Source organism: Vanellus vanellus (assembly GCF_965231255.1).
Source record: "Vanellus vanellus genome assembly, chromosome: 3".
Lineage (NCBI taxonomy): Eukaryota > Metazoa > Chordata > Aves > Charadriiformes > Charadriidae > Vanellus > Vanellus vanellus.
The window spans coordinates 96,979,279-97,001,085 of NC_138907.1; the positions used below are offsets into that span (position 1 = coordinate 96,979,279).

The 21,807-nt window shown below is 39.2% G+C and overlaps 1 protein-coding gene across 1 annotated transcript in view; it reads right to left on the reverse strand.

Annotated features, from left to right (window-relative positions):
* Window positions 1-21,807, reverse strand: part of ADGRB3 (adhesion G protein-coupled receptor B3) — a gene marked incomplete at both ends in the record, with an annotated part of 480,039 nt that overhangs the window by 249,973 nt on the left and 208,259 nt on the right. Inside the window, 2 exons of the mRNA XM_082480895.1 lie at window positions 14,472-14,578; window positions 15,111-15,212. Of these exons, the coding sequence (XP_082337021.1) occupies window positions 14,472-14,578; window positions 15,111-15,212 (209 nt within the window). The remainder of the gene's footprint in view (window positions 1-14,471; window positions 14,579-15,110; window positions 15,213-21,807) is intronic.

Below are 21,807 nucleotides of genomic sequence, written 5' to 3' on the forward strand. Positions count from 1 at the left end.
ATGTACCTGAAGAGACTATGCAGTCTTCCATATTGGAGGTCTTAATAACAGCCAAGAAAAACAAAATGCCGGAGTAATGCAAGTACAGCTGATTCTGACAGACAGAAGTTTGGGCTGGATGATCTCATTAGTTTTCTTTCAGTTCTATAATTCAGTAACAGATCCCTACAAATATTCTGAAACCACACAAAAGCCTCCTATAATTCACTCCAACCAGAAACGTCAAAGTTTAAGGAGTACCCTGAAACTGAACTTTTACCTTCCTGCATTTATCCTCTGTCATGGTGTGCAATCTGCTGCGCCAAGTTTCTGCAGATACCTTGCCTCAGTCTGCCTCTGTGCACTCAGTTGAAATCACTGCAACCCTGTGCTTTATGGAACTTATTCTAAATTTACATTGATGAAAAGAAAAATTAGGATTGTTTCACTGTATACAAACAGTCCTCCCACTGTCATATACTACATTTTGTTAGGCAAGATATTTCTCAAAACAGGGATTTGTTTTTAGAGAAAAGAAGCCAGCTTAATCACACAGAATCCTCTGCTGTTATAGACATTCACCTCAGGCAAACTGAATCTCTGCACAGATGCCAGAGAAATTGTACATGCTCTTCTCTATGTGATGAGGTGTACTGGAGAATATTTGAAAAAAATCATCTAGTATGTGTGGAAGTCTAACATGTTTCTAGAAGAAGAATGTGAACAGCTCAGAGGGATGCTTGGCTCTTCTGTACCCTCTTTCTCTACGCTCTTTCACAAGAAAAGTCCGATTATTTAGCTCAAGAGATTTCTTTTTGCCACTTTAACCCATTCCATAATTCTTTTTCTTTTATCATCATCAATATTGTCACTTATTCTAGTCCTTGAGATATAACCACCAAATAGGTGTCAGAGAAAGTCATTATAAAGTTTCGGTGTTTTGATTTCTGCATGTATTCAACAAAATATCTTAATAGATATTTTGACTAGATAAGACTGCTCTTCAGTAGAGTAACAAATGTCTCTAGGGATGAGAAATGAATAATCATTAAACAGGTCACTTCTTTTGGGATTGTGGTGTTTTGTTTTATTTTCTTCATATATTTATAACTGTGTTTGTTGACCAGGATTTTTATTACTCTTTTATTAAGTACTGCTATTTAATACTCCAATTATCTGTGATTAAATCCTGATCATGTTGGCATGCTGTTCGAGAGATCTTGTTGTTGTTATTGTTGTTTCCTTTTTTAACCAGAGGGCATGTCTTCAAGATTTGCGTTATCTATGTATAATGCAACATGACAAGAGCAAGAGTTGAGAGGAAAAAGAGAATGACAACTCTGTGAGGGTTGTTTTCATTCTGTGACAGACATACCATTGCTTGAGGTAAAGTCTCCTGGCTTTCCATACTGACTGAATGGCTGAGGCTGGGGGTCACAAAGGGACATGCTATGAATGAGTTCTTTCTTTTTTTATAGTACATGATCATCCTGGTAAGTATGTGTCCCTAAAACATAAAGCTCTGATTAGTGCTTCAATTTATATGTTTACCTGATTTAACCAATTCCTCTATTTATTTGATTTTATGTTTCTATACAGTCAGTCCAATGACACTCACTTCTGTTTGCAGGACAAACCAGAATGGTTTCCTCAAATAAATTAGCATTACTGGGGAGCCCTAATTACTGCATGGGAGTACTGCATTAAGTAATAAGCAAGAGAAAAATCCTTTGTGCCTCACATACTTAACAAATCTGAGTTTAAACATGGTGGGGAACTGCAGGAAATGAAGTATTGGACAAAAAAGCAGGGGGATGACTGCAAGGGTAAGATGGTGTGGCCATTGCTTTGCAGCTAGCTGCCTAGCCAAATTCCTGCAGTCATTCTGTAGCCGTGTTGGAGTGAAGGTTCCTGCAGTGCTGGTAGATTTTAAGGGAAGATTAGATGAATTCTTTCTTTCTTGAGTTCTTAAATGGCCTTCATCTTTTGTTTTCCCTCTGGCCATACCCTAGTGGAGTTCACCTGTTGGCTGCAGTGTTGGTTGGTTTGGAATATCAATGTGATCGGGGAACACTCAGCTGCTCACTGCTGCAGCAGACACAGCAGCAGAAAGGAGTGCATTTCACTTAGCACACAGATTACTCTTTGGTAAACCAGACATGGAAAGATGATTATGGATGCCGAGATGACAGTGGGGACTTTTCTTTGAATTTAACAAGTGGGATTGGTTGGCTATTAAAAAGCAGATATTCAAAATGAGAAAGAAAGAAAAGCAACTTATCCAGTTGAATTAACTTTTGATGTGCTTATGCAGAATAGCAGGTAAATGTCTCTTCCCCCTGTGCAGCATCTCTAAGATCGGAGTGCGTGTATATGTTGGTGAGATCAAGCACTATAATTTCATGAATGGAGAAGGTACCACAGTAGCTTTAAACAAATGTCATTCTCCTAATCCTGAACTGCTCATTTCTGGTGCCTATTGTAATACAGACAGTCATGAAAAAACCAGCCATTCACTTGGGATGGGGCAGTTGGTTTCTAGCCTACGTATTTCATGAGTGGCTGAAGTATTGGGTTATTTCCTCTCTTTGGCAAAGTGCATATTTATTTACAGAGAGTGAAGTGGATCTGTTAGGAGACTTAGAAAGCCATACTAACTTTATAACATGGTGTTAAAAGCACTCAGACCCCCAACATTTCGGTCTGTGCAACTGATTTTGCAGGGCAGAGCAGGCAGAGCTTTCTCACAACCAAATGAGTGCCACCACCACCAAGCAAACAGCAATACTGAAGTCATTAGCTTTTTTCTGAGCATTAAAAGTTCATAAAAGTCCTCCCATTCAGAATAGGAAAATGTTAGTGAGGCAGGGGAAACCTGTTGCCTGCCACAATCTCTTGATCAGTTGCTTTGTGATGAGAGAAAACAGTTTGCCATCCCCCTGTCAAGATACAGAGGAGACAAAACAGAGCTGACTCCTGCAGATTCCAGGCTTACAGTGGAGGCAAGGCAAGGAAAGCAGGTCATATAACTCCCCTGCCTATCAAAGTCTGCGAAGGTGAAGAAGAAGAGCCGGTGTATACCAATATAAGGATAGACTGAGGAAGAAGAAAAATGTTGTCATTGAGGCCTGTACATTCAAATCTAGAAAACTAAGCCTGGCTGCTTTGCTCTGCAGCTATATAAAAAGAAATGAAGCACTAAACTAGCAAAAAAGGAGCAGTAAAATTTTTAGGAGGAAGCCTTTCATTCCCCAGAGTACAGCAGTCGTTTCACTGAGGAGGACACGGACAGGCTGATATGCTGCCCTTGTAATATAATTTGGAAAAACAAAATCATCTCTAACGAGCTGCAGCTGAGCAAATCATTATTCACCCCAGAGTTCTTTTTATCAAATTATATTTTATCCAAGCACTTGCAAAATTGTGAATAACACCGCTGTGGAAAAAGGGGAAACAAAATTATAGTATCAACTAGAAGCAGCAGAAATGCATTTTTATGGCTATATTATCAGTTTGATATGAAAAGATTCACCTGCATAAGTTCCCATGCTCCTGCATAAGTGCTAATATCTTGACACCAATGTGATGTTTCATATGCAGATTTTTCCTTCCTAACTCTGAAGAGTTAAGAGGTTTTTCGATTTCCCAACTTCCTCTTTCTAATAGAAAAGCAGCCCAGTTTGCATGAATGCATATTTGATTTAGGTGTCAGATCACTCAAATTGGCACAAATTAGTACCTTATTTTTATCGAAGCAACTAAATGTAGAATTTCATCATCCAGGTTTGAAAACTGTGCTACAGAGGTTTAGAAAATGATCTGTATTAGTAGAGATTTTCTGATAATATTGGAGATGACCTTCAGAAACAGTGTCTTGATGACAGGCTTTAGTCTTCCTCACTATTTATGAGCATAGAACAAATCTCTTTCAAACTAGAGTATCCAAAAGCCATTAGTCAAAAGTCTTTAGCCAAAAGGCCTATTCCTGTGTGTGGTGAGTCAGTGGCATATTACCACTATTTTAACAGATCCCTCACAAAATTATCTTTTTTTCTGATTCAATAAATCCTATAATTTAGAATGCATGCATAACAGAGTAGAAAATAGAAATAGCCGTACATATTCAAGTATTTTCTCCATTTACACAAAATCAGTTTCTAATACTCTGTGGTAAGGTCTTATTCACTAAGATCTTACTGAAAATGGTCATACAGGCTTCAGATATTAATTTCATAAAGAACTCATAAGATATGAAAACTCATTGCTCTTCCGTACCAAACTATTTTAATCTCATTTTCATTTTCTGCATTAGCTCCAATTCAAGTCTTTTTTTTCTTGTTTTGGGGTTTTTTTGGGGGGGGGGTTGGGAAAGGGGGTGAGTGGTTTATTTGTTTTGGTTTGGGTTTTTTGTTTGGTTTTGTTTGTTGTTTTTTTTCCAAATTTAGGTGGCTGTCATCCATAGAATGGATTAAGAATAGATGAAGTCTTAAGATACGCCTCTCAGAACCAGTTGTTCATACGAAGAATGATGTAGGATATTCCTAATGCTGGGTCTTGCTTCTTAGTCTTCTTGCTTATAGTGTACCAAATTTGATAGGCTTCAAGAGAGTATGAAAATGAAATTAAGTCTTATTTGAGTCATTCCAGTGACTGTTTTTTTCTCAGATACCATCTGAGGTAGGCCTGTGGGCTTCTAGTCACTGATTTTGTTCTTGGTCCTGCAGTCACTTTCACATCCAATACCAATAGTTGAATTTCTTATTCTCAGGAAATATTTTACGCTGTTTATCCAAATGAATGAAGTAAAAAAAAAAAAAATTAAAAAAAAATCAAAGCATCAAAGCATGAAATTTCTCAGCACATCCAACCCACTTGAGGTGTGCTGGTTGAAACTTGCAAGAACATGACAACTGAAAAAAAAAAAAATTCTTCGAGGATGCATTCTCTGTTGCATTACTTCTTACGGTGAAGACCAGATGTCTTCCTATAAGAGATATTCTATTTCAAGAAGAGGTCATTCAGGAAGTCATGGTAATTAATCATGACGGTCCCTTTCTAGATTTAACATCTAGAAAGTAATAAAGAGCAAACCAGAAATTAGATATCACGTTATATACTAAACAATTGTCGCAGCGAGAACAGTTAATAGCTTACTAACATACACTTGAAATCCTAGAAATTAAATAAGTGCAAAAGACTAAATTTGAAATTTGATCTGTCTCAAAGTATCAGTTACACAGCCCAGTAGGCTTGATTGTGGCAGCCAATACACATACATGTGGTATGTTGTCTGCTTTAATTTCTTTGTGCCACAAGATTCAGTATGTAATCTCTCACAGTGATATTAAACCAAACTTGACAGTGTATTCAGTCAGTGGAATGTGTAATGTCCAATCTACTTATAAAATTTCTACTTAAAAAAAATGCAGAATAATACTTTAGAATATTTTGGAGATATCTTTCTTTTATGAAAAGGTATCTTGGAAAATATTACGCCAAATTAACCAAGTACTAGCTCATGTAAATAATTTTAGGTAAAATAATTAGGCAGGCCATTTTCTGCTTCCAGATCAAAAGAAGATAATAAGCAATGAGGAGAATACTTCATAGTACTATACAGTCTAAGTTTGGGTCATTAGGTCATCATCTAATCTGCCTTTCTGTATGTAACAGTCCATTAAGCTACCAACAGATACACTTTAAAGAGATTAAAATATGCTAGTTAGACCAACGGAGTTCAGTTTTCAGAAAATGAAACTACTTGCCAACAGTAGAAAGAGAGAATAGATTTTAACAAGGTCCATAACTTCTGCTATAGCACTAACTGATTTGGTAAAATGGTCCAAAGACCCAAACCATGTCTAAACCACAGAGGGGAAAGCACATTTGAATTCTGAGAATATAATCTGGAATTAGATAAAGCAGGGAAATTCCTCCCTATTAACTGAAATCTGGTGATCACTATGTGACCAAGAACTACCCAGAAGGAACTGACGAAAGGATATCCCCTGCCACTAGATCTTATTCAACCTTATGACTTTACTTTATCTCCATCCACAATAAAACAGGTACTTGGAAGACTTTCTTTGCTGTAACCTCTTTCTCAAGAACACATTTAACAAATTGTGCATCATTGGGCAAAATATTCCTTCTTAGCATCAAAGATGACTGGTAACAGTCCTGAAACACCATGCTTGACTAAGAGCATTTTCTTAATGCAAAACTGCAGGTACTGCAAACACGTTAGGGCAATACAAGAAATCCAGAACAAAACCTGATATATAATCTGTGGTGTATATTTTTCACGGGATCACGGAATAACGGAGTTTCAGGGTTGGCAGGGACCTCTGGAGATCATCTAGTCCAACTCCCCTGCTAAAGCAGGATTGCCTAGAGCACATTACTCAGGACTGCATCCAGGCGCGTCTTGAAAATCTCCAGGGAAGGGGACTCCACAACCTCCCTGGGCAGCCTGTTCCAGTGCTCTGTCACCCTCACCATAAAGAAGTTTTTCCGTGTATTCGAACAGAACTTCCTATGTTCTAACTTGTGCCCATTGCCCCTCGTCCTGTCACTGGGAACCATTGAAAAGAGCCTGGCTCCATCCTTGTTCAACCCACCCTCTAGATACTTGTATGCCATAATAAGTTCTCCCCTCAGCCTTCTCTTCTCCAGGCTAAAGAGTCTCAGCTCTCTCAGCCTTTCCTCATAAGGGAGATGCTCCAATCCCTTAATCATCTTAGTTGCTCTTAGTTGCCTCGACCTACTAAGCCACACTCTTCCCTATGCAGCCCAGGATTCCATTGGCCTTTTTGGCAACAAGGGCACATTGCTGGCTCATGGATAATCTACTGTCTACCAGGACCCCCAGATCCTTCTCCTCAGAACTACTTCCCAGCAGGTCCACCCCTAACCTATACTGGTGCTTTACATTCTTCCTCCCCAGGTGCAGGACCTTGCACTTGCTCTTGTTGAACCTCATTAGGTTCTTCTCTGCCCAGCTCTCCAGCCTGTCCAGGTCACGCTGGATGGCAGCACGGCCCTCTGGGGTGTCAACCACCCCACCCAGTTTGGTATCATCAGCAAACTTGCTGAGGATACACTCTGTCTCCTCATCCAGGTCATTAATGAATATATTAAACAAAATTGGACCAAGTATTGACCCCTGGGAAACACCACTGGTTACAGGCCTCCAACCAGACTCTGTGCCGCTGATCACAACCCTCTGAGTTCTGCCACACAGCCAGCTCTCAGTCTACCTCCCTGTCACCTCATCTAGCCCATACTTCCTTAGCTTCCTAATGAGGATGTTACGGGATACAGTGTCAAAAGCCTTGCTAATGTCAAGGTAGATGACATGTACGACTCTCCCCTCATCCAGCCAACCAGTTATAACATCATAGAAAGCTATCAGATTGGTCAAGCATGATTTACCCTTGGTAAATCCATGTTGACCACTTCCAATAACTTCCTGAAGTTATTTTCTGTTCATCAAGTTATTGCTTGATACCATAGGTCATGATTCCAGAAGGCAAAGCATACCTATTTATCACTTTTCATTTTCCACTTATACTGATTTAGTAAGAATAATGCTAATTAGGTTAAGTATTATTATTAGAGCTAACCAAATAATTTCCCAAGGGTTTATTTCATGGATTTTGGCATTTTTGTCCCTTAATTTGTTCAGTGAATAATTTTTCATATTAGTCAACCAGCTGTATAAGCTGGTCAAACAGTATTTGTTGAATTCATTTGATGACTGATTTGTATGAAATGTTGGATAAATTATTAATGACTAATTGGTTCCATTATTCAAAGAGATCTAATTATCAACCCTAGTTTTAAAAGGGACCTGTATTTCATAGTGCACAAGGTAAAATAAACTAATGAAAGTACAGGCTGTACATTAGTGGCATAGTTGAAGTGCATCATCCTCTTAACTGCTTTTACTCAAGCTCCTACATATGAATCGTGTAGGGCACTGTGCCCTCAGAAGATGCAAGCTGACTGCCAATCTCCACTCCACAAGCCAAACCATTCCCCTTCACTGTTTCATCATGTTCCAGTGTATAGTCTCTTCAGAGGCCCTGTAGTTATTATATTTTTACCATGCCAGAGATTTTCTGTGCTGTCATATGGAAAGGTATGAACATTAAGAAGGAAGAGTGGCTAGGCACTAATTCAGAAGACCAGAGATAAATTTCCTGCTTAATTGGTCTCCCTCAGTTCCCCATCAGCAAAAAAATGGACATGTAGTAGAGCCTGATCTCAAGCATATGTTGAGGACATGTATTAATTAAAGATTGTGAATTACTCTGAAACTGTTTTAATAGAATATTAAGTACGTTATTGATCTATATGTACCAAAAAGTGGTCCACATATCTAGACAATAACATTTAACCAACGTAAAACTCTGCTTTCTTCTGAGGTGCCAGTGCCCTGCATCTGAAGTGCTAGTACATGCCTATCCTAAGTAGAGACAATAATTCTGCCTGGCACATTCTGTAAGTGGCTGGAAAAAGAACTAAATTATTCATGGTGCTGGAGGTTATGAGCAAAGTATATTATCTTCAGCATTACGAGTGTGTTTTTAACTTTACTGACTCTTCACCTTTTGCAAATAGACTTCCAAATGGATTTTGAAATGAAAAGACAGTGCCATTTTAGCATGATTTACATAGCTACCATATTGTTCTCCATACAAGTCTTGAATCAAGCTGAAGAACAGCCAGCACTAGCTGCGTTTCTGCTACTTTAATACTGCTTACTAAGGGTTGAAATTTGTCCCATGTCACTTCCATGTGAATAATAGAGAAATATAATAATAATAATAGAGAAAACAGTAATAATAACATAATAACAATAGAGAAAATATAATACAATAATATTAATAAAAATATAATCATAATAGAGAAAGTAATAACATAATAGAGAAAACTAAAAATAAAAAAGGCCTTTTTTTATTAATAAAAGGCAGTGATCCTACTGTAGCTACATCTAGTAAGGAAACAGCCTTCAGGGTTCAATCACCTGTGGTTATGTGATAAAATTCTACAGTACTACATAGCATAGAATTCTGGCTTAATGTGGACATCTGCTGAAAATCTGTGTTAACTTTTGTAGGAAAAGGTTATCTTTAGTAAGAAAGTAAAAATCATACTGGTATTAGAGTGGAAATCTATGAATTAACTTTTCAGAATTTCTGCCTTGTGTGAATTTCCAATTTTCTGGAGTCATGGGAGTCACAGAATCCCAGAATCATGGATGGTCAAGACTGTAAGGGACCTCTGGAGGTCATCTGGTCCAACCCCTCAGCTCAAACAGGGTCACCTAGAACAGGTTGCCCAGGACCATGTCCAAATGGCTTTTGAATGTCTCCAGGGATGGAGACTCCACAAGCTCCCCAAGTAACTTGTGTCAGTGCTCAGTCACCCTCACAGTGAGAAACTGTTTCCTGATGTTCAGATAGGACCTCCTGTGTTTTAGTTTGTACCCATTGCCTCTTGTCCTGCCACTGGGCACCACTGGAAAGAGCCTGGCTCTGTCTTCCTTCTACCCTCCCTTCCAGTACTTGTATACATTAATAAGATCCCCTCTTAGCCTTCTCTTCTCTAGACTGAACAGCTCCAGATATCTCAGCCTTTCCTCATAGGAGAGACGCTCCAGTCCCTTTATCATCTTAGTGGCCCTTTGCTGGACTTCCTCCAGTAACACCATATCCCTCTTGTACTGGGGAACCCAGTATTGGACACAGTACTCCAGGTGTAATATCACTGATAGACACATGGAGCCCTGAACTTCTCTACTCACAGTCCAAGCTACCAAAACATAAGGTCTTTTTGCTATATAAATAGTAAATACAGGTAAATAAAATAGCCACAGGAATATTGCCTAGCCTTGAGGCAAAGAAACACAGATAACTTGTATCCTTCAAGCTAAACTTTCTTTCCGTCCTCTGTTGCAGAAAACAATGGCTTTATTGCCTGCTGGGAATGATCTCTCTGCCATGCTATCCTCTAAAGAAGGGTGCTAGGCATTGTTTGGGAGAGTGCTTACGGGCACGGTCTTAAATCATGTCAGGGAGTATGCTAACAGATAAACAGTTAGTGTAGATGACTGTAAAGACAGTGTTTAAGCTTGGGCAGTAACCATGTCTAGTTTATTTACTAGTAGAACTGTAAGCTTCCAGTGTAGCCAGGCTAGCAGGGTCTGTGGCTAAGGCAGTATTCTCTGGCTCCCAGCATATGAAACACTTTTCTTTAGGGAGTATCTGCTTGGGCACAACGCCATGTGAATTAAACCACATGCCTTTGGGCTGGTTCTGGATCATATGGCTGCTCATGGCTTGGATGGGTGTACTCTTCACTGGGGGGTGTACTCTTCACTGGGTAAAAAACTGGCTGGATGGCTGGGCCCAGACAGTAGTGGTGAATGGAGTTAAATCCAGTCAGGAGCTGGTCACAAGTGGTGTTCCCCAGGGCTCAGTACCACTGGGGCCGGTTCTCTTTAATATCTTTATCAATGACCTGGATGAGGGGATCGAGTGCACCCTCAGCAAGTTCACAGATGACACTAAGTTAGGTGGGAGTGTCGATCTGCTTGAGTAGATAGCCCTACAGAGGGATCTAGACAGGTTAGATGGATGGACTGAGGCCAATGGTATGAAACTCAGCAAGGTCAAGTGCCGTGTTCTGCACTAAGGTCATAACAACTACATGCAGTGCTACAGGCTTGGGGGGGAATGGCTGGAAAGCTGCCCAAAGGAAAAGGACCTGGGGGTGTTGGTCGAGAGCCAGCTGAATATAAGCGCAGTGTGACCAGGTGGCCAAGAAGGCCAATGGCATCCTGGCCTGTATCAGGAATAGTGTGACCAGCAGGACTAGGGAAGTAATCGTTCCCCTGTACTCGGCACTGGTGAGACCCCAACTCAAATACTGTGTTCAGTTTTGGGCCTCTCACTACAAGAAAGACACTGAGGTGCTGGAGTGAAGGCCATAGAATCTGGTGAGAGGTCTGGAGAATAAGTCATGAGAAGCAGCTGAGGGAACTGAGATTGTTTAGCCTGGAGAAAAGGAGGCTCAGGGGAGACATTATTGCTCTCTACGACTACCTGAAAAGAGGTTGTAGAGAGGTGGGGGTCGACTTCTTCTCGCTAGTAACAAGCAATAGGACAAGAGGAAATGGCCTTTAATTAGTCCAGGGTAGGTTTAGGATGGTTATTAGGAAAGAGTTCTTCACAGAAAGGGTTGTTAAGCATTGGAACAGGCTACACCAGGCAGGTAGAGATATTTAATATTTAATACCCTTGAGGTATTTAAAAGATGGGTAGGTGTGGTGCTTAGGGACATGTTTTAGTGGTGGTTTTGGCAATGTTAGGTTGATGGTTGAACTTGATGATCTTAAAGGTCCCTCCCAACCTAGACTATGATTCTATGATATGTGGCTTGTTTGGAGGGCAAAGAGAAAGGGACCTGTCTGTATTCCTCCAGCCAGACATGCTTTAATGTATTAAGTATTTTATGTATATCAACTGCCTTAAATCAATTTCAGAAATATAATTTTTGAAGACTATACACCTACTTTTGTTTTATGGGTTTCAGGTAAGACATGAAAGGGATTCAGCCTAGACTCAGATTTTACGGGAACATTCACAGAACTGAATGATACCCCCCACTACTCCTGGTCTGAGTTGGTAAAACAACATTATTGGTAAATTAAGCACACTGAGGCATGTCATAAATGCTTTCGTAAGCACACATATTTATTATAGCAACACCGTCTGTCAGCAGCTTCCTTATAAAGCCCTATTTTCAGGGATTTATAGAGCTGACATATGTATCGTGGGGGGACAAGCCTACATTTGCAGGGCGATGACCTTATAGGTCTTTACCTCTGTTTTCTATGATTCTTTAAATATGCTGTGTTGCTCACTTTGAGAAGCAGTAAGATGTAAGACAAGATGATTTTCTTTGTGAACAGCTCCCAAGAGTAAAAGAAATCCACTTTTCTCCTTTAGTTCGTATGCATATAAACTAGACTGAAGTTTTTTGCAGCAATAAGACGATGTTTAGATGCTTATGTAATTTTAAAGAAGCTTTAGCTATTTTTAAATGTTCTTCGGAAACAGATTATTTCACCAGTCAGGTCTATCATATTTAATATTTTGAAAAAGGAAATATAGAAGAATAGATAAATCTGATCTGGGTTAGAAATGCCTTCTTTTGTCCAACAATGACCCCTTCCTGCCAGGCAGACTTGCAGCTCGTCAAAAAAGATCAGTGCCTCACCAAAAGTTAGCCAGGTGAGTCAAAACACTGAAAAACTTGAAAGATCATTTCCCACTGTTTGAGTTGCTTATGAATGACTTCTAGCAATAACATAAAAAGAAAAGGCTGAATATCACTACAGACTCAGTGGCATGAGCATCAAGGCTATGAATAAATGTTGATATGAAATGTAAAAAGGTAAGAGCAGAGGAACAAAAGTCTAAAGAGTGGTCTTCTGGTCAGGTGAGCCAATCCTTTAAAATATTTAAAAATCCTTTAAATATTTCTGAAGATTGTAATATTTAAATGCAAAAATAGCAAATAAAAGCAAACTAATTGACTTTAATTTGAAATATCTCAATGTTTTCAATCACAAAATATTAATTTTTTGTTCTGCAATGACATTATTAGTATTCAAAACTGTATGTATATTACCTAGTCATTGCCTTTATTGCACTGTTTACCAAAATATAGATTCTAAGCAAATGAAATACAAGTGTATTGCTGTCCATGACCATAAAGTACATTTAGACATACTACATGCAGCTTTTGAAAAAAAAAAAAAATCAAAAATATAAAATGCAAAACAGTTACAGCCAACTTAATGTGTTTTTTTTTTCCAGCATGAACGCTAAAGGGATAGAGCATCATGCAGACAGCTATATAAAATAGGAAAGTTTCTCTGTAGTGGGGAAAATTGCTTTGACAATTTTTTCTGTGTTATTTTAAAAATAATGCTTGCTTTGGCTTACCCTGAAACTGAATCCCAGGCCTCAATTAAGTTGGAATCTAATGAAACAGAAACTCAGCTCAAAGGAATTCATCAAGGAACTTCCTCTAAGTGGGAAGCCAGATTTAAGGAATTACAGCCAGGCTACTACTTTTCAAGCTTCCAAAGATTTTTAAAGGTGCTACAGAAGTGCTGAACTTGGTTGAGAGGCTGGGAGGTTATGAAAGACACAGCTGTATTAGTGCCCCTCTGCTGAATGATTAATGGAGAAGTGGCCTTTGGAAAAGGAGGCAGAGTAATACGAAGGTCCCACTCCTTCTTTGCTGACCTTGGCATCTGCAGTTGTCTCTGTCACATATGTCTGGCTGCAATTGCGCAGTTGGTTTTATTTTTTCCCCTTCTTAAATATGTTATCACAGAGGCACTACCAACTGTCACTGATTGGCTTGGCCTTGCTTAGCACTAGGTCCGTATTGGAGCCGTTTGGCATTGGCTCTATTGGACATGGGGGAAGCTTCTAGCAGTTTTTCACAGAAGCCGCCACTATAGTACCTCCCACTACCGAAGCCTTGCCACTCAAACCCAATACATGCAGGCAAAAAACATTGTCCATGAGAATCTTTAAATGAGTTCTTCCCACAATAGTATTAACCTGGCTGAATGCTTTGGCTATGGAAATAGAATGTAATCAATATACCTAGCATATACCATGGAACTGTATGTACAATGCAATATATACAATGTATTACATCTATCCATATAAACATATTGAGGCAGTAGACAAATGTATAATGCATATGCTTTGCAAATAAACTTTTTTTAAGCATACTAAAAAAATCCCATAATATTCTTCATCTAGAGTTACTTTACTTTTCCAAGACACTGCAATAGCTTTACCCTATAATAATTTCCTATTGTTACATTTGAATAATAGAATCATAGAATGGTTTAGGTTGGAAAGGACCTTGAAGATCATCGAGTTCCAACCCCCCTGCCATGGGCAGGGACACCTCCCACTAGGCCAGGTTGCCCAAGGCCACATCCAGCCTGGCCTGAAGGTAAAGTTCTAAATTTGATAGCAAAAAAAATATCGTTTCTTACTTCATAGTGTGCAGTTAAAGAATTCAAGGTATTGTAAAATTACTCTGCAGGTCACTCTTCCAGTAAATCTCATTTATTCACATCTCATTTTCTAATAAACCAAAATAAGCATCTTACCTCTGACCCCTATAAAAATTTCACACACTGGACAGGAAAAAAGGGAATCTGATTCATTTTTCCATTTCTACAGTAAGACAACGCTTCTTTCACTCAAACACCACCAATATACAAGATCAGAATAATATACATGAATATAAATTATACTTTCTGAGGTCTATTTTTCTCCTGGCATTTCTTATCAGAAATCTGACTTGAGACTAAATAAGGTTTTTTGTCACACCCGTGATTAGTAATGAATAAACAGAGCAAGTACTAAAGCTGGCTTTGCACCTACTGAATGCTGCAAGTGTCTGTACTCATTTGATATGCATCTAGCAAAGCTTGGCTGTTCCCAGAAGGCCACTCCATGAACACTGAGAGAGCAGCGTCTGCTAGTGGTGCCTGTAAGTCACAAAGAAGACAGAAAATAATTATATAAGTGAGAGCAAGTGGAAAGAATGAACCTTATTTAAAATACATTCCATGCTATTTTAAAAGCACACACAAAAACAATTTCACGCAATGATCTTCAGTATATAGAGAGTAATATAAGATTCTGAAAGACATTTCAATGTTCACTTGGTGGGTTTTTAGCAGTGTTTTCTTGTTTAAAAAGATTTTTATGTTTTGCTTCATTTTCATCACTTTGCCTGATAGGTCCTGTCAAACTGATTTCTTCTCAGCTTTTTCTCTCTGGCTATAATGCATATATGTATGTGTATACATATATATACATCACAGACCCATGCAGAAATGTAAGCTAGAAGAGACACAGTATACTGTACGTATATGCATATGTAAATATGTGGGGTTTATATAGATATATTCACATATATACATATGTATACAAGTCCAGTAATGATGATACCTAGAACACAATGTAAGAGATTTCTCCCCTTTTTTATCATCATATGATTTCAAAGTAATACTGTACCTGTGGCATTGAGAGGACATCGATTGAATGCCATGTCCCCAGCTGGGGTCCTTTTCCACACCATTGACATCAAATAGTCTTCAGGACATATTTCATAAGGTGCTGCCATTTAGAAATGAGAATTTAAATAAAAATATTACTGTAAAGCAGACATTTTGCATCAGAAAAGTCATCAATCTTGTCCTAGTTTTTCCTGAGATGTACAAGTTAACTTCATTTGCTTTAATTTTAAGAATGAAGTACAAAAATGCAAACCCTGTAATTTTTGTATAGTATCTGTCTTTGTGATGGTATTTATTTCATATAGTCTGTGTCTTTATTCTCTTCAGCAAACAAACAGTCTTTAGGTTGTAGCTGAAATGTTAATAGGTTTGAATCTTTTCTGGTTGCTCTTTTTTGATCAATAACTAAGTATCTATCAGATGATACTTAAAATGTTATAAGCTATGATGTTATCTTACACTAAAGTTTTTAAAGATTTTTCTAAAACTTAAACTGTATGTGAAAGAATCAGTTCTGAAACCACCGTTGAAATATTAAATGTGCTAAAGGTATCAAATGAGAGCTGTATATCCTGAAAACCAAAAAGCATGTTATTTCTTTGAAATGTGTTTCAGTACAAGTTGGGAATTAAGCAAGTATAGTCAATAATGTGGGACTGAGTGGCTATAAAACAAAATGGCCTTTTTACTGGTTATTGCAATGCCATTTAAATGGAAAAAATATTTTCACAATTCCGTAGTAACAACTGCATGGGGAAAAGAAGCTTCTGCAAATGCTTCATGTTTTATTTTCACGTGGTCATGACTTACAGATTCCTTTCACTCTTTGTATTTTTTACTGTGGATTCCCAGTTTATGATTTTTGAGTAAATTAGATTAACACAGCAAACATCTGGCTGAAGTCATCTTACAACTTAAAGCATTGACAAATGGTAGTTACTGAAGTTTAATTCATTCCAAGTTCAGCAGAGAAAAGCTCTGAGTTGTTTAAAGGTTATATGTATTTCAGGAAAATTATAACCCTCTGTATTACAGCAAAGCAGTTACAAAACAAGAAAAACGAAAAGAGAAAGGAAATTCTATCACTATAGCAGATGGGGTGATGAGGCAGAAAGCAATTCAGTGATTCACCCATGGTTGCATGGGAAATCTCTAGCAGAGGCAGGAACAGACTACAGATTTTGCCCATCCCATTACCTAACTCATAAAACTGTCCATCTTCCCTGTATTTCACTTCTGCTGGTGGAAGACTGAGGTGAGTAAGGCAACTGAGCAGACTTTAACACAAAGCTGTAACCTCTCTTTGTGGAGGACACAGAATACCTTGCAGATGGCTCAGTAATACTGATATGAATCAGAGTTGGGCAGAAAAACTGCTTGTTAAATTTGCCTCACCATCAGCATTCCTGCATCACAAATCAAGGCAGTTGGTGCTGCTAAGAAAGCAAGAGATCCATTAATGGCAAAACCCAAAGAAAGTTAGTTATATCCATAATCTAGAATACTAACACTTCTTCAGACACTCCCAAAAATGTATCAGGCTAGTGTTACAAGGGAAAAATTCAGGTATCGACAAACATAAGCCATCTGGTGACATAAGCAGATGCAATTACCATCATATTATGACCTTAAAAAGAAAAGAAATGTTCTGATTTTGGGAACATAAATTAACAGAGGTGATATTATAAATTACATAAATTTGATAAATCTTAGAGCTCTTTGAGAAGTGTATTTGTCATGAAGCTGTGGCCATTTCAAATGTGTTAGGTTCACTAATCAAAACTTTAGGTGTTGATTCTCAGCACTAAACCCCTTACTTCCCTCCAAATACTGAATGTTAAATCTGTTTTTTTTTTTCGGAAAAACAAAAAACAAAACAAAAAACAAAACATGCATATATATCCATACTTATATTCACCATATTTTCTCCTTTAAGTTAGCAAAACTCAGGTAATATCAGAGATTTCCCATCTATTTGGAAGGGTACTACTTGTGTGTTTTTGCATCACACTTTTTAGAACTCAAAACTACATTTTAAGTTTAGCTTAGTGACAGAGATAATCTGTGCACCTGTATGTTACATTCAAAGTAAAAGGCATTCCCAAGACCCAGAGTTATCAGGAAAGAGGTGCGGGAGTGAGTCAGAGTTTGGAAGAGGTATCACTTAGCCCCGGCAAACAAGTTTTCCTGATACCTGGCTCATTCTGTGCAGTGCACCTATGTGCCTTTCAAGGCATCGTACAAATACCTTGGATCAAGGAATGCTATGCATAAAAAAACAAATCAGTTCTTCCCAAAGCTAAAGTATATCTGGCAGAGCTTACTAATCAGGCACCCACCCACATTAAAGCATCTGTGAGGCTCCAACCCATGTCGCCCATGGAGACTTTACAGTCACGCTGGAGTGGTATTATATCAGAATTAAAAGGCCTCGCTGGCCCTGCTGGCTCTGCTCAGGACCAGTTCAAGCATTTCTATAACCATGGCACAATTAATTCATAACACACCCACAGATAAATGTGAGTTAGCTGCACAAAATCGTAGAGAATTGCTAAAATTTAGAAGCAAACAGCAAACACTGAAGTAAATTCGCTAAAATTGGCAAATAAAAAGCAGATGTCTCTTTCACTGACAATGTGATTCAGCAATATCTTCCCACACAGAGCATGTCAAGTTTACCGTGTTATACCGCTGCAATGATAGGCCTGAATTAATCCCATCTAAGCACAAACACTCAACAAAGTCAGTGGTCTTCTAGCACAGTCTTCCTCTGAGATTACTGCTGAGAGGACAAGCATCTTCAAGATTCCTAGGATCTGAGGAAGCTGTGTACAGCACACGGACAAAGCAAGAGACATTCACAACCTCACAGAGTTTATGATCTACCTAGGGAGCTAATAAATATTGGAAAGGGTAATGAAAGGGTGAAGGAAGTTAGCCAATGGCACACGGTACCTCACAAACAGAGGTACAACTACTGCTCCTCTCTTGAATCCTAATTCAGTGCCACAGGCAAAATTATCTTAAACAAAGGCAGTAGAAAAAAGTTTTTGAATGTCTTGTAGAATAGCATTGTAATCAGAGACAAAACAAAACCCAAAAGTTTAATTTTATTATTTAGTTGTTCAAAATTATTTGAATCTTCACACTTCTCATATTCTATCTTTATAGAATCACAGAATTGCTGAGGTTGGAACGGACATTTAAGATCATCAAGTCCAACCATTAACCTACCCTGACAAAACCACTTCTAAACCATGTCCCTAAGTACCACATCTACCCTTTTTTTAAACACCTCCAGGGATGGTGAATCCACCACCTCCCTGGGCAGCCTATTCCAATGTTTAATAACACTTTCAGTTATAAAAATGTTTCCTAATATCCAATCTAAACCTCGTCTGACATAACTTGAACCCATTTCCTCTCGTCCTATCACTTGTCACCAGGGAGAAGAGGTCAGACCCCACCTCTCTACAACCTCCTTTCAGGTAGTTGTAGAGAGTGATAAGGTCTCCCCTCAGCCTCCTCTTCTCCAGGCTAAACAGCCCCAGTTCCCTCAGTCGTTCCTCATAAGATTTGTCCTCCAGACCCCTCAGCAGCTTTGTAGCCCTTCTCTGGACATGCTCCAACACCTCAATGTCCTTCTTGTAGTGAGGGGCCCGAAACTGAACACAGTACTCAAGGTGGGGCCTCACCAGTGCCAAGTACAGGGGGATGATCACTTCCCTAGTCCTGCTCACCACACTATTCCTGATATAGGCTAGGATGCCATTGGCCTTTTTGGCCACCTGGGCACATTGCCAGCTCATATTCAGCCGGCTGTCCACCAACACCCCCAGGTCCTTTTCTGCCAGGCAGCTTTCAAGCCACTCCACCCCAAGCCTGTAGCACTGTATGGGGTTATTGTGACCCATGTGGAGCACCTGGCACTTAGACTTGTTGAACCTCATACCATTGGCCTCGGCCCATCGGTCCAGCCTGTCCAGATCCCTCTGCAGAGCCATCCTACCCTCTTATGTAGCTAGTATTGCCTCTGAAGAAACATTTTACCTCCAGTGGGAAATCATTAGCTAGTCTTTGGCAGCAGTTGTGCTGTTATCTTTTTGTTAGCAAACAAGACGGTCTATCATTGTTTTCAGTAATATTTTGGTCAAAAAAAAATCCTATATTATGTTTTCTACCACTGACACTAGGCTTATGAGAAGAATATTGAGGAGCTCTTTTGAGTAAAATATGGGTAAAGCATAAATATTGGAACATGTATAGGATTGTTGGTGACAGCCAAGGTTGTCTGTTTGACTAAGACCAGATCGTGCCTGAGAAATTTGGTGGCCTTTTATCATGGGGTTACAGCATTGGTGGATATGGGAAGAGAAACTGACACTATCTACATGGACTTGTGCAAAGCATTTGACACTGTCCTACATGATATTCTGGTATCTAAATTGGAGAGACATGGATTTTGTGGATGGACTAGTCGGTGGATAAGGAATTGGCTGGATAGTTGCACTCAAAGAGTTGCGGTCAACAGCTCGATGTCCAAGTGGAGACCAGTGACGAGGGCATTCCTCAGGGATCAGTACTGGGACTGGTGCTGTTTAACATCTTTATTGGTGACACGGGCAGTGGGATTGAGTGCAACCTCAGCAAGTTTGCTGATGACACCGAGCTGTGTGGAGCAGTCGACATGCTGGAGGGAAGGGATGCCGGACAGAGGGACCTTGAAAGGCTTGAGGGGTGGGCCCGTGCAAATCTCATGAAGTTCAACAAGGCAAAGTGCAGGGTCCTGTACATGGGTCGGGGCAATCCCAAGCACAGGTACAGGCTGGACAGAGAATGTATTGAAAGCAGCCCTGAGGAGAAGAACTTGAGGGTGTTGGTTGATAACAAGCTCAACATGAGCCAGAAATGTGCGCTCGTGGACCAAAAAGCCAACTGCATCCTGGGCTGCATCAAAAGAAGCATGGGCAGCAGGTTTAGGGAGCTCATTCTGCACCTCTACTCTGCTCTAGTGAGACCTCACCTGAAATATTGTGTCCAGCTGTGGAGCACTCAACGTAAGAAGGACATAAGAAGGACATGGACCTGTTGGAGCAAGTCCAGAGGAGGTCCATGGCTCCAGGGTTGGAGTACCTCTCCTATGAAGAGAGGCTGAAAGAATTGGGGTTCGTCATCCTGGACAAGAGAAGTCTCCAAGGAGACCTTATAGCAGCCTTCCAGTATTTAAAGGGGGCCTACAGGAAAGATGGGGAGGGACTCTTTATCACGGAGTGTAGCAATAGGATGAGCAATAATGGTTTTAAACTGGAAGAGGGAAGATTTAGATTAGGTATTAGGAAGAAGTTGTTTACTTCACAGGGTGGTGAGACAATGGCATTAATTGCCCAGAGAAGCTGTGGATGTCCCATCCCTGGGAATGTTCAAGGCCAGGCTGGATGGGGCTTTGAGTAACCTGGTGTAGTGGAGGGCATCCCTGCCCATGGTAGGGGGGTTGGAGCTACATGATCTTTGGGGTCCCTTCCAACTCTAGACATTTTATGATTGTATTCTGTAATTATTACAGAATTAATTATTACAGAATTAAGAATTTCTGGAAACCAATACTATATTATTGGATATTCTTAAAACTGTGATAAGGACATGGTCCTATTTTTATAAAAATAAATTTACAGAAGTCTTCTTACCTTATTCCTTTCATACATTTCTCTAAAAGTTTCTGATCAGCTTGCCATGTAACTCCTTATCAGTCATGGGTTGCAACTTCTTTTGTTACCTAGCTGTCTCCTTTATTCCTACGGGACAGAGCTATTGTTCGTTCATCCTCTGTATGTTCTCTGCAGTGATTCCTGCGTGACTAGCTGCTTAGCAAATCTAGAAGGTTTTTTCCTGTCTCTGATTTGTTTCCAATTTTCTGAAGTTATCCTTCACAAAAGGATACTTTGAGTGAAGAGTACTAAATTCCTAAAACTACTGACCATCTAGGAGTTAAATCTAACTTTAGACATTTGGAATACAACAAAGGAGCAATGACTGAAGACAAAGTCTCTTCAGATCTTTGTTTTTCGTTCTAAGAATATTACACAATGAAAGGAAACAATCATAGTTTTAAAATTTCTAATTGTGAATAGAAATAAATCACAAAGAAAGATACTCAACATTTGTCCAGAAACCAAGCTTTTTGATAAACTGACTTTCAGATAATAGTTCTGAGCCTGCCTTTCTTAGTGTTGCGTATATTCATCTTCTAGGAGTATCTGATGTAATTCAGTCCCTGCCCGAACAATTTGAAGAGAATCACTGATCCACTATGAAGAAAATCTTGTATAATGTTCAGATAAGGCAGAACTCAAACTACAAAAAATCCAGTCAAGATTTTCAGTCAGTCAAGTGAACAATTCTGTTTGCAAAGTATCTTTTTAACAGCAGCCAACATGATAGAAAAAGCTTTTATTCTCCTTTTGCTTCCACTGTTTAAAGTCAGCTATAGTTAAACTTTCTGTAAGTCTACAGACCTCTGGGTGATACAAATAGGTGCAGATTCATCCACTTTACAAATATGTTATGCACATCTACTGAGCTGAGGATCTGGTCGTACACTAATGGCAAAGGAATGCTAATATAAGAAAAAAACTAACATTTTAGTCTGTCCTGTTTCTCAATGACTTACACAGAAAAAGAAACCACTGAAACAAAAA